General features: G+C 41.1%; 1 protein-coding gene across 6 annotated transcripts in view; it reads right to left on the reverse strand.

The window, feature by feature from the left end:
* Fmo4 (flavin containing dimethylaniline monoxygenase 4) overlaps positions 1 to 12087 on the reverse strand; it is a 32616-nt gene that overhangs the window by 12133 nt on the left and 8396 nt on the right. For 5 of the 6 annotated variants that reach the window (XR_013155651.1, XM_076872825.2, XM_076872828.2 and 2 more), the window contains exons 2-5: positions 10286 to 10516; positions 7949 to 8137; positions 7224 to 7386; positions 615 to 757 (exon numbers count right to left, since the gene is read on the reverse strand). Coding sequence is in view for 5 of the 6 variants with exons in the window: in XM_076872825.2 (XP_076728940.2) it covers positions 615 to 757; positions 7224 to 7386; positions 7949 to 8137; positions 10286 to 10417 (627 nt within the window). In the remaining variant the exon portion in view is untranslated. The remainder of the gene's footprint in view (positions 1 to 614; positions 758 to 7223; positions 7387 to 7948; positions 8138 to 10285; positions 10517 to 12087) is intronic. The other variant, XM_076872826.2, reaches the window with a different exon arrangement.

A 12087-nucleotide genomic window follows, 5' to 3' on the forward strand; every position in this document is an offset into this window, starting at 1 on the left:
TTTCTTATATGTAAATAATATAAAATTTTAGATGAGGGCTTGGAAAAGCAATTTTAACTGAATTAAACGCCAACATATTCTTTCTACATCTAATCATTATCTTATACTTTATGCTGAAGTGGAATAGATTTAGATTTTTGTGATTTTATGTTTGGGCTTTCTAAAATCATTATATATACTTCTTAGGCAAAGAAAAGGTTGCTTTTATCTTAAACCAAGGTATAAATCTGGTTTCTAGTAGAAAACTTGGAGGCATCCAGAAAACAACCTCCTCTTTCTATTCTTATGTGGGGTTTTGCTGGAATTGCAAAGAGTGAGTTAAAGACAAGACAACTGCCTGGGTTGGAGCATTCTGTCCACTTGGTCTTGTTCCTGAAGGAGCACGTCTGGAAAATGCCTGTGGCCTGGCATTGGCCCCCTTCCTAGACTCTTTGGAGATGGTTCAGTTCTGTTAATTGGCTTCTAAAACAGTGGCCCTGAAGACCTTCAGGAGTTTATTCACTTGCCCACGTCCGCACAATTAGGAACTGGCCTGCAGGCGTTCTTGTCTTGAGAACGCGTCTCTGGACGCCAAGGGTGAAGACGGGAGTAGGGCACTGATTCAGAAGTGGTACCTGAGCTGCCGTTCGGCTGAGCTCCACCGCAATGTCTCCTCCAGTGTTCCCAAGACCAATCACCAAGACACGTTTCCCCTGAAAGCCTTCTGGGCTCTTGTACTCTTGACTGTGCAGGATCCGGCCTTTAAAATTATGGATTCCTGAGGAGAGGAAAGGATTAGACAGTTTGAAATACCGGAGGCTGTAATTCCCAAGCAAGCAGGAATAGGGTTCGTTAAAAAAAGGAAGTTCCAGAAATATGGCAGCCCTTTGCTCCTGCCACTAGTTGCAGGAAGTAGAACAAGCTTATGATGCTCCTAATTCCTGGGATGCAGTTAGCCCAGATATACCTGTAGTGCACCCTGCCTAAAGTTAGAAATACACGGGATCATATATTGCCACATATGCATTCCTTTTCAAAGCAATTTGGGAAATAAAACTCATTGCAGATAGTAAGAAGTGTCCCATGCACTATCCTGAACATCCTAGGGAAGAAGTAGGTCATTTCTAGTCCCCAATAATGACACCCCTTTTATATTATTATACTCAATTATAATTTCTCCCATGAGTGCTACACTCATATCCAACTATGTAATTAACATCTTCTTCTTTAGGAGTCTGAATAAGCATCTCAAACTAAAAAAAAAAAAAAAGTAGGTTGTTGATGTATGTTACTTTACCTAAAAGATATATTCTAAAGGACTGTGATTTTAAAGACTATACTGAACAAAGCCATCCTTTAAAAACTAAAGAGGCATAAAGACATTCTCAAACAAGAGAGTTTATCACCACTAGATCTGTCCTACAAGAAATGCTAAGGGGAGTTCTCTAAACTAAAAGAGGTGCTAATGTGTAAGAAGAAAACATCAGAAACTCATTGATAAGAGTAATTGTGATGGCATATATAGACTGCTCTAATAAAGTAAATAGCACACAAACCATTCATATCTTTCATGTGAAGACTAAAAGCCCAAATAAATAAAAATAATAACTACATCAATATGTTAAGAAATAGGCAATATAGACAGATAGAAAATAGGATAACAAAAATTAAAATTATAGAGAAGAATGGAGGGCAATGGTAGAATTTTTAATTAGTATTTCTTCTCTCTTTTTGTTTCTTTCCCTGTTTTTATGATCAATGTTAAGTTACTGTCATTTCAAAATAGCTTGTTATCATCACAAAATTCTTTTTTTTGTAAATCTCACTGTAATAACAAAGCAAAAATCTACTATAGATGTATCAAAAATAATAAGAAAGGAATAAAAACACACTACTAGAGTAAATCACTTATATACGAAGGAAGACTATATGAGAGGGAGGAAAAAAAGGAATTGAAATAAAATTAGAAAATAATGGCAGTAGTAAGACCTTACCTATTATTAAAGACCTTAAGATTAAATAGTTAAATTCTCCAGTTAAAAGAGTGATTGAATGCATAAAAACAAGACCCAACTATATGCTGCTTACAAGAAATGCACTTCTAAAGACACATAAAGACTCAAAGTGAAGGGATGGAAAAAGATATTGCATGACAATCCAAAAGAGCAGGAATAGTTATGCTAATTTCACATAAAGTAGACTAAATAAAAAGAAGGCCATACATAATAGTATAATGATAAAAGGGTCAACTTAGCAAGAAGAAATAATTATAAATATGAATGTACCAAATATTATATGCACTAAATATAATATAAAGCATATATATATATATATATATATATATATATATATAGAGAGAGAGAGAGAGAGAGAGAGAGAGAGAGACAGAGAGAGAGAGAGAGAGAGAATATGAATATATATGAGGGAGAGACAGACCAATGCAATAATAGTAGGGGACTTTTAACATTCCCTCTTTCATCACTGGACAGATCATCCAGATGGAAAATTGATAAAGAAATAGCACAGTTAGACTACATGAATCTAATAGACATCTACAGGACATTCTATCAACCAATGAATAAACATTATTCTAACATCACATGGAACATTCTCTAGAGTAGATCATATTGTAGGTGCCAAGAAAAGTCTCAACAAATTTAAATAATTGAAATCTTATTAAAGTATCTTTTTTTCTATGATGCAATAAACTAGAATAACAAGAAAAACTTTGGAAATTATATGAATACATAGAGAACTTACTCCTGAACATCCAGTGAATCAAGGAATAAATTAAGAAGGAAATTTTAAAATCTTTTGAAACAAATGGAAAAAAACCCCCAGAACTTATAGGATACAGCAGAATCAGCACTAAGAGGGAAGTTTATAGCAATCAATGCCCACATCAAAAAAATAGGAAGGCTGGGCATGGTTGTGTATTCCTGTAATCCCTATTACTTGGGAGGCTGAGGTAGGAGGATCAAAAGTTTGAGGCTAGCCTCAGCAACTTAGTTAGACCCTGTCACAAAATAAAAAGGGCTGGGGATGTAGCTCAGTGGTAAAGCATCCCTGAGTTAAATCCTCAGTACCAAAAGAAAGAAAGAAAGATAGATAACTAGATCTCACATAAACAACCTATCATTGCACCTTAAGGAAGTAGAACAACAAGAAAAAACTAAGCCAAAAATTAATAGAATGAAAGAAATGATAAATATTAGAACAAATTAAAGGGAGACTAAAAATTTAAATGATCAATGAAATGAAGAGCTGGTTTTTCAAAAGAATAAAGAAAATAAACAAATTCTTAGCTTGACTAAGAAACAAAAGAGAAGACTTCTAATATCAGGGAGATTGCAACTGACCACAGGAATAAAAAGCTATCCATCAACAAATTTGATAACCTAAAAAATGGACAGATTTGTTGACACACAGACCTTATCAAGACTGAATTATGAAGACATAGTAAACCTAAACAGACAGATTCCCAGGTACATGTACCTTACCAAGACTGAAACACGAAGAAACAGAAAAACTGAACAGACCGTTAATAAGTAAGAAGACTGACTCAATAATAAAAAGTCTCCCACCAAAAATAGTTCAGGACAAGATGCCTTCACTGCTGAATTCCATCAGACATTTAAAGGAGAATGAACACCAACACTTGTTTAAACCATTCCAAAAAACTGAAGAGAGGAGATTCTTCTAAACTAATTCTGTGAGGCCCCATATCAAAACCAGACAAGCTCACAACAACAGAAAAGAGGCTAATAGGCCAATGTCCTTGATGAATAAATGAATAGATGCATAAATCCTCAGCAAACTGAATTCACCAGCACACTAAAGATATTATTCACCACAATCAAGCAGAATTCACCCCAGAAATGCAAGGATGGTTCAACATATGCAATACAACACACCAACAGGAACAAAGAGCAAAAATTACCTAAACATTTAAATAGATGTAGAAAGGCTTCTGATAAAATTCAATTTCCTTTCATGATAAAATCATTAAACAAATTAGGTAGAGAAGGAACATACCTGAACATAATCAAGGCCATATATAATAAGCCAACAATCAACATCATACTGAGTGGGAAACGGCTGAGGGCTTCTGAGATCTGGCACCAGACAAAGATGCCACTGTCACCACTTTCATTCAACAGTGTACTACTGGAAATCCTGGCCAGAACAATGAGGCTAAAGAAAACTCCATCCAGTTTGGAAAGGAGGAAGTCATATTGTCCACTTTTGCAGATGACATGCTTTTATATATCTATAATAAAAAAAAAAAAAAACCCAAAGACTTCACAGAAGAACTATCGGAAATAATAGATGAATTCTACAAAGTTGGAGGATACAAAATCAACATATAAAAATCAGTAGCATTGCCATATGCCAATGGCAAATACTCTGAAATAGAAATCAAGAAAACAGTCCCATTTAAATAAATTTAACCAGAGAGGTGAAAGATCTCTACAAAAAAAAATTTAAAGCACTGATTATTAAAGAGATTGAAGAGGACATTTAAAAAATGGAAAGACATGCCATGTTCATGGATTAAAATATTAACGTTGGTAAAATGTCCAGACTGCTAAAAGCAACCTTCAGAGTTAATGCAATCCCCATCTAAACACCCATGACATTCTTCACAGAACTAGAAAATACTTCTAAAATTCATTTGGAACCACAGAAATTCCCAGTTAGCCAAAGCAATCTTAGAAACAGAAATAAGAAAACAAAACAAGCATCATTAAATTACCTGACTTCAAAACATATCACAAATCTGACTCAGAAATCAAAATGGCATGATTGGTATTGGCATACAGAACAGGCTAGGCCTAGAGGTAAACCCACACACCCACAGGCAACTGTCTTCAACAGAGGTGCTGAAGAGACACACTGCAGAGACGGGACATTCTCTTCAGTGAATGGATGTTCACATGCAGAACAATGAAACTAGACCACGATTTCTCACCATACACAAAAAAAAACAACTCAAAATGGACAAAACACTTAAAAAAGACCTGAAACCATGAAAGTACTGGAAGAAAACAAAGGGGAATGGCTTTAGAACATTGAAATGGGCAAGGATTTTTTTTTTTTTTTGGATTAAAATAAAAGAAGCATAGGCAACACAAGTCAGCGTGTACAAATCAAACTAAAATGCTCTGCACAGCAAAAGAAACAATAGAGTGAAAGACAACTTACAGCATGGGAAAAATATCTGCAGCATATACACCTGACAAGGGGTTAGTATCCGGAATATATAAGGAACTTCATCAACTCAGTAGCAAAAACAAACCAAAAAACCAAATCATCTGATTTTTTTTTTTAAAAAAAGGGCAATACACCTAAATATCTATCTAATGAAGATCTATGAATGGCTAATTTCTGGAAAGAAATTCTCAAATCACTAATCATTAGGAAATGCATGTCAAACCATGGCGAGATCCCACTTCACTGCAGTTAGGAGGGCAGTGATAAACAAGACAAGAGCAAGCGCTGGTGAGGGTGTGGACGACTGGGAGCCTTGCCCACTGTCGGCAGAAGGCAAATTAGGGTGGCTACTGTGCCAAACAGTGTGAAGTTTCCTCAAAAGATGCAAAGTAGAACTGCCCCGTGATCTGGCAATCCCTCTATTGGGTGTGTATCCAGAGGAAATGAAACTGATTTATTGGAGAGACATTTGCACTTGCATGATTTATTGCAGCATGATGCACAATAATCAAGGACTGGAAACAGCCCAAGTGTCCATCTTGTAATACTGGGTATTGAACCTAGGGCTTTGTGCATGTTATAGGAAAGCACTCTACCTCTGTGCTACATCCCCAGCCCTTTTTTTAAAAATTTCATTTTGAGCCAGGGTCCTGCTAAGTTGCCCAGTCTGGACTTGAACCTGTGATCTTCTCACCTCTGCCTCCCATATTTCATGTGAGCCAGGTGATGGCCTGTGGGAGAGTGCCAGTCTGCTGGGAATTAAAATGGACTTTGCACCACATGAACAGCCCTGAGATTCTGAACAGGTTGTCTGGCACTTGCCAGACATTTTCCCGTGGAAACATCGTTATAAGAGGCGTTATGTGTTCTTTCAGCCTCCAGGCCCACCTAAGCCCAAGCCACAGATACAATATTGCTTCTTACCAAAGCCTGGATCTAATTCTCACTTTATTGTTAAGGACATTCTGTTTAATTATGATTGCTTTTATGATATTTATATTTCATTTTTTGGTTGCCAAGGTCAACAAGTTTTATTATTTACACACTTCCTTTCCTTCTAAGTGGTCTCACTCCCTCAAAACATTTCAATACTTATTCAGTTGCCTTTAGAGCCATTAGTGACAGAAGAGTAGCTATACAACATTTTAGTAATTCTCATTTGACTTTGTTTTCTATGCCTGGTTCTGAATAGGTTTGGGCTTCCCAAATAATCAGTTTTGATCTCAAAAGATGAAGGTTTGAGACTCAGATTTGCTGATCATGAGTATACTAAGAATGTGCTATTGGAGTTAAAAGCATTTCCAAAAAGGAGTTTCAAAACCCCCTGTATATGGATGGCCCTGATCTAAGAGGTATAATGAATGGATCATTATTGTGGTGGCTTTTGAAGGGTGAATAGATTCTTCTTCATGTATATTTTCTGGTTGTTTCATCTTAAAACAATCTGTCAGACTTCCTGATACTCACTTAAATTCTTGAGCTACAGGGCAGTTTTGATTCAAATGTCCTACCATTCAACCTCCAAAATCAAAATCTGTTTTTTTTTTTTTTTTTAATGACAGACCTAATAGTTCAGAACCTTATTTAATCACTGAACTTGAATTAGACATGTATGATAAAGCTTAAACAATGACACTTATATTAATAAGTAAATAATAAGACCTGATATCTGCACAGTGCTTTGTACCTTTCAAAGTAATTTTGTACATTTTTTTAAAAATTCTTTTTTTTTTTAAAGAGAGAGAGAGAGAGAGAGAGAGAGAGAGAGAGAGAGAAAGAATTTTAATATTTATTTTTTAGTTTTCGGCGGACACAACATCTTTGTTTGTATGTGGTGCTGAGGATTGAACCCGGGCCGCACGCATGCCAGGCGAGCGCGCTACCGCTTGAGCCACATCCCAGCCCTGTACATTTTTTTAAGAGTACATAGAAAGTTGTCTATAATCGTGGCAATTCCAACTACAAATCAATAATGTTTCTTCTAGAGGAACCCCAAAGAGTAGGCTTGGTTGTGGGTCAAAACGACTCACCAGGAAAGGACTCCAAAGGCAAATGGGGACTCAGGAAGTGTCCTGTGCACACCATGACAGCATCAAAGACTGCTCTGTCCTGCTTGCCCTCCGTCTCTGTGACGACATCCCATTGACCCGTTTCGGAGAAGTCTGGACGCTTTGTCACGCTGCACACAGTGGTCTACAAGTGACAGACAAACACTGGCTTCCTGCCCCAGCCTCTGAGTGTGGCGGTGCCTGGCTCGGCCCCCAGGCCTGCTATGTGAAGTAGACCAGGCCCTCCCGCAGGAGTGCAGTAGCGCATGCAGACTCCCAAAGTGGTGGCACCCAGACCAGGACCCAAGACCTCTGAGTGCTTTCATTGCAAGTTTTTAATCCTGGTGGGAAGAAAATGAACTGCAATACCCGAGGCAGTGGAAAGATCTAGGAAAATGAGATTTGCTCCGTTGTAATTTCTGTGGTTCAGACTTCTAGTCATTTCTTCCTAATGGGTTTAGTGAACAATTACTTTCCTTTTCTTCCCCCCAAAAATAAATTAATTTCATCCCAAATGAGAGTTCAGCATTTAGAAGAAAAATCAGGATATTCAGTATTTTAATGATCTGAGTAGAACAAGAGCAGCAGAAGGAGACATTGTTATCTGCCTTATTTATACAGAGGTAAAAATCAAGAAAATGTTCATTTAAACATCCCTGATAGATCAGCTCCTATTCATTAAACTTGCATAACCCAAAATATCTTACCTTAAACCGAATGTATTTCAGGAGGTCAAAGCGCTCAACAAATTCTTGTAGATAGTCCCAAAATTTCTCATGTCTCATGAAATTGGGATAATCTTCTTGGAAAGGGAAGTCACTATAACATGACATTTCCTTGCAGACATTTGTCACTAACGTCCGATAGACCCTGGTCATCCCATCTTTGGAATCTTCCTGCAGTGAAGGCAGAGTTAGTGGGACAGAATGAAGGAGACAGGCGGAAGAGAACAGAGAACTTGGTGGCTTGAACAGAGAACAGCTGAGAGGGCGTCACAGCAGTTACTCTTCTACTTGTCACTTTGAAGAGTTCCAGGAAACCCAACATTGGGTCCCCGGGCTCTAACGATGAGGAAGCAGTAGTACGATTGGAGTAATTGAATACAGCATCTTCCTCAAACTGCAAGAAGTTGATGAAAGGTAACAGGGCCCCCCAAGACCAACGTCATCCTCAGTGGACTCTGAGAATGCAGGGCCCGTGGCCTGCTCAGTGTTCTTTTCCTTCTTCCCTTGCCATGGCTACTGCTTGCACACTTGCTCTGGTTATTGTCCTCCTTTGTGGGGGTAACCAGGGATTGAACTCAGGGGCACTCGACCACTGAGTCACATTCCCAGTCCTATTTTGTATTTTATCTTGAGACAGGGTCTCACTGAGTTGCTTAGCACCTTGGTTTTTGCTGAGTCTGGTTTTGAACTCAAGATCCTCCTGCCTCATCCTCCAGAGCCACTGGGATTACAGGTGTGCACCACCACAGTCCTTTCTGAGCAGGGAACCCCAGCTGATATTCCTCACTATTGTCTATGTATACTTTCATCACTGTCTCTTTATTGGCTCCTTCCCATCAGCACAAAACAACCTATGTCCCCTGTACCCCATCTCTCTTCATCCCATCTCAGTCCGCAGGAAAGAATCACCATTAGCCTCTGGGTTCTCCTGTGTCCCTCAGCTGGTTGTCTGCTCTCAATCTCCATCACTCAGCAAAACAAGAAGATCTAAAGACACCGGCAAATTTCTTGTGGTGAGGCGAACCTGCGTCTTTCCCTCCAGTCTCTCCTTAACACTACCTAAGAAGTCTCTTGCACTTCTAACACAGAACTGGTCACACCATGTTGCAATGATCTGTTTGCCGTTTCTATTTCTCCACTCGACAAAGGAGGACAGGGTCCCTGTCTGTGTCCTGGCAGAAGGACATTATCAAATGAATGAAAGTTAAGATCATCATTGTGATCTGAAGAATAACATTGTAATTTTAATAGTGGTGACATGTGGGTATTATTACTATATTTTATTTGTATTTTTCCATTTGTTTAATTCAATATTATTTCTAAAAATTAGTGTCTATTACTTTAGGAGAAAGAAATCAAACCAATTGTGGTGTCCTGTTGAGGCTCACACTGTATTAGAAAAAGGTGGCATTGTTGTTTTCCCCCTGGTACCCTATTCCCCTAGGGTTTGGACCACTCCTGCTGCATTTTCTATTTTCTCCACCTTCTATGAAAGATTGGGCAAATGCCATCTCTTTCACGAAGGTTTCCTCATTCACAGCAGTTGAATGGATGTTGCTTTTGCTTTTCCCCCTGAAACATTGAGTACTTGGTCCTGCCTGGATCCTATCTTCTGACACCTTCTTATTCTCCCTTAGTCCCTGTTGAATACCCTGCTGCTTCCTGTAACCAACGGTCCTGAGCACCATTCCTGGCCTGAAGCAGGTATCTAGCCACTTCCAGACCCACTTTCTGATGCTCAAGTCACCCAACTGCTGACTTACCCTGAGCACAGCTCTGCACATGGCATATTCTACTCGTAAGATGGACGGGTCAGCTCCTGGGTTCTTTCTGTTCTGATAATGCAAAAGCTATTCCCCTACCCACCAGACCTTCCAAGGCCTGGGATCCTGCCTCACTCTTGCAGGTTTTCTTCCTAAAGACCTGAAAAATACCTGGTGGTTGTGCCTCCACTGCCTGATGCCGGCTTCCTCCCTGGCTGGGAGGTATCCCTGTTCACCAGTGCCGCTCTGCTTCCTTGAGGGGACACTCTGCTACTTTTAGAATGTCTGCAGCTCAGAAATCATCCCCATACTCCATCAGACTCAAGTCTCCTTCTTTCTCTTCCCTGTCCCCAGCCAGGCTCCGCCTGCCCTCAAGGCTCCTCCCTGAGACCGTGTCCTGCGCAGCGTTGATCCCTGCACCATGCACAGGTCTGTGGACAGAGTGAGCTACTCCCTCACTTGATCACCAAGGCAGGCAAGAGCCACCATGTCTGACCAGAAGCAAAGCCGGTGGCTAGAGTGTGGCTGATGGAGATGGGAGGGTGTGACCACTCACAGTGAACTTCCAAAGTCCCCCGAAGTCATCACTTCTCTCAAAGCAGGTGGGCTCCAGGTTCTCGTCCAAGCAGCACTTGATGGAGGACAGGCCACTCACACCAGCTCCAATCACTGCAACTCTCTTGGCCATGGGGTTGGAGGAAGGTCAAGCAGAGCTTCTTCAAGTGACGAGGTTGAAGGGAGCCCTTGACACAGGAATTTTATAGTGCTTGAAATACCCTTCTTTCACCTTAGAGTGGAGGCAGAATCACAATTTGGTTAAAAATGCAGACTCTAAAATCAGGCTGCTTTGGGCTGCCTCCTGGCTTCACTGCTTGTTATTCGTGTGACCTTGGGCTAAGTGTTGCCTTCTCTGTGCCTTTTCTCATCTGTGAAATGGGGCTGATGATGATAATGGTAAACTCATAGGCTAATGCTGAGAGCGCCTGCTCCCTGTGGCTTTGAGGCTTAGGTGTGAGCCCCGGTGGACAAGGGACTATCTCCACTTCCCATCCCTCGACCTGGGGCAGCACAGCTGTCACTAGGCCAGTGCTCACACATGGGCTCCAGAACCGACCTGGCAGCAGAAGAGAACTGAGCCTCGTAGGACTGATGCACGTTGTGGCCTCCGTCACCACCCACTGTGGCATGCTCCTTAGTGCACCTCTGGGATTGCACAGGGCCTTGTGGCTGTGAGACTCAGTTATGCCCAGCTGAGCATCAGCCCAGGTGGCCAAGGGACCGCCTTTACCAGTGCCACCCCAGCCCTGAGCGGCACGGATGGGGCCAGACTCCATTCGATGGGGTAGGCAGGTGGTAAGCACAGGATTTAGCCATGGAACTCAGTGCTGCAGGTGAAACTAACGCTGGGCAGGTCCTAATGGCCCTTCTTGAGGCCTGCCTGTGAATGGAGCCTCTGCCACCGCTCCAAAGCCAGGGGAAGCCAGAGCCCCGTTCTCCTGGGCTCCTAGCTAGCGTCAGCTGTGGCTGATTGCAGGGGTTTCGGTCCCATTCCAGTGTTGTGCTAGTCTCGGGGGCTGTGGGGGCTCATGGTCTGACAAAGCTTGGTGGCTTTGATGGCCATAGGTAGCTGGGCTGTTCTATCCATGGTGACTGACAGAACCCGGCAGAATCCTGCAGTTTCTGACCCTAGGCCAGTAACTGTGGACAGGGCATCAGGCCAACCCTGACCTGGGAGAGGCTTGTGGGGACAGACTTCTCTCTCTAGGCGCTTGCCTCATCTTCTGAACAACACATCGACAGGGTATTTGGGTTAAACCTGGGCCTGGATTGCTTAGAATTTCTGGAAAGACAGGCACCAACAAAACCTGACCGGGAAGACAGAATAAATATCTGACCTTCCACCCCTCGAGAGCTTTCAGAAAACCATGGTACTCAGAGTAAGGGGCCAGGAACTTACCAGCACTGACCAGTGTGGAGGAAATCACAGAGTTTTAATACTCTAAGAAACTCAACAAAGAGATGAAAGCAATTTAAAAAAATTGAATTATTGAGCTGACAAATTACACTCAGTGAAGTTAAAAACGTGATAGAAGGTATCAATAGAAGGATAGAATAAACAGAAGAAAGAACTGCCTCAAAGACAGGCCATTGAAAATACACAGTTGAAGGAGAAAAAAGGAAAAAGTGACGAGTCATGAAGAAAGCTCATACCCTGGGCCGGCATTAAAAGAGCGAATACTGGGCTGGGGCTGGGGCTCAGTGCTAGCACCTGTGAGGCCCTGGGTTCGCTCCTCAGCACCACATAAAAATAAATAAATAAAAATAAAGGCATTGTATCCATCTTCAACTAAAAAATAT

The sequence above is a fragment of the Callospermophilus lateralis genome, chromosome 13 (genome assembly GCF_048772815.1).
Source record: "Callospermophilus lateralis isolate mCalLat2 chromosome 13, mCalLat2.hap1, whole genome shotgun sequence".
In the NCBI taxonomy this organism is placed as follows: Eukaryota; Metazoa; Chordata; class Mammalia; order Rodentia; family Sciuridae; genus Callospermophilus; species Callospermophilus lateralis.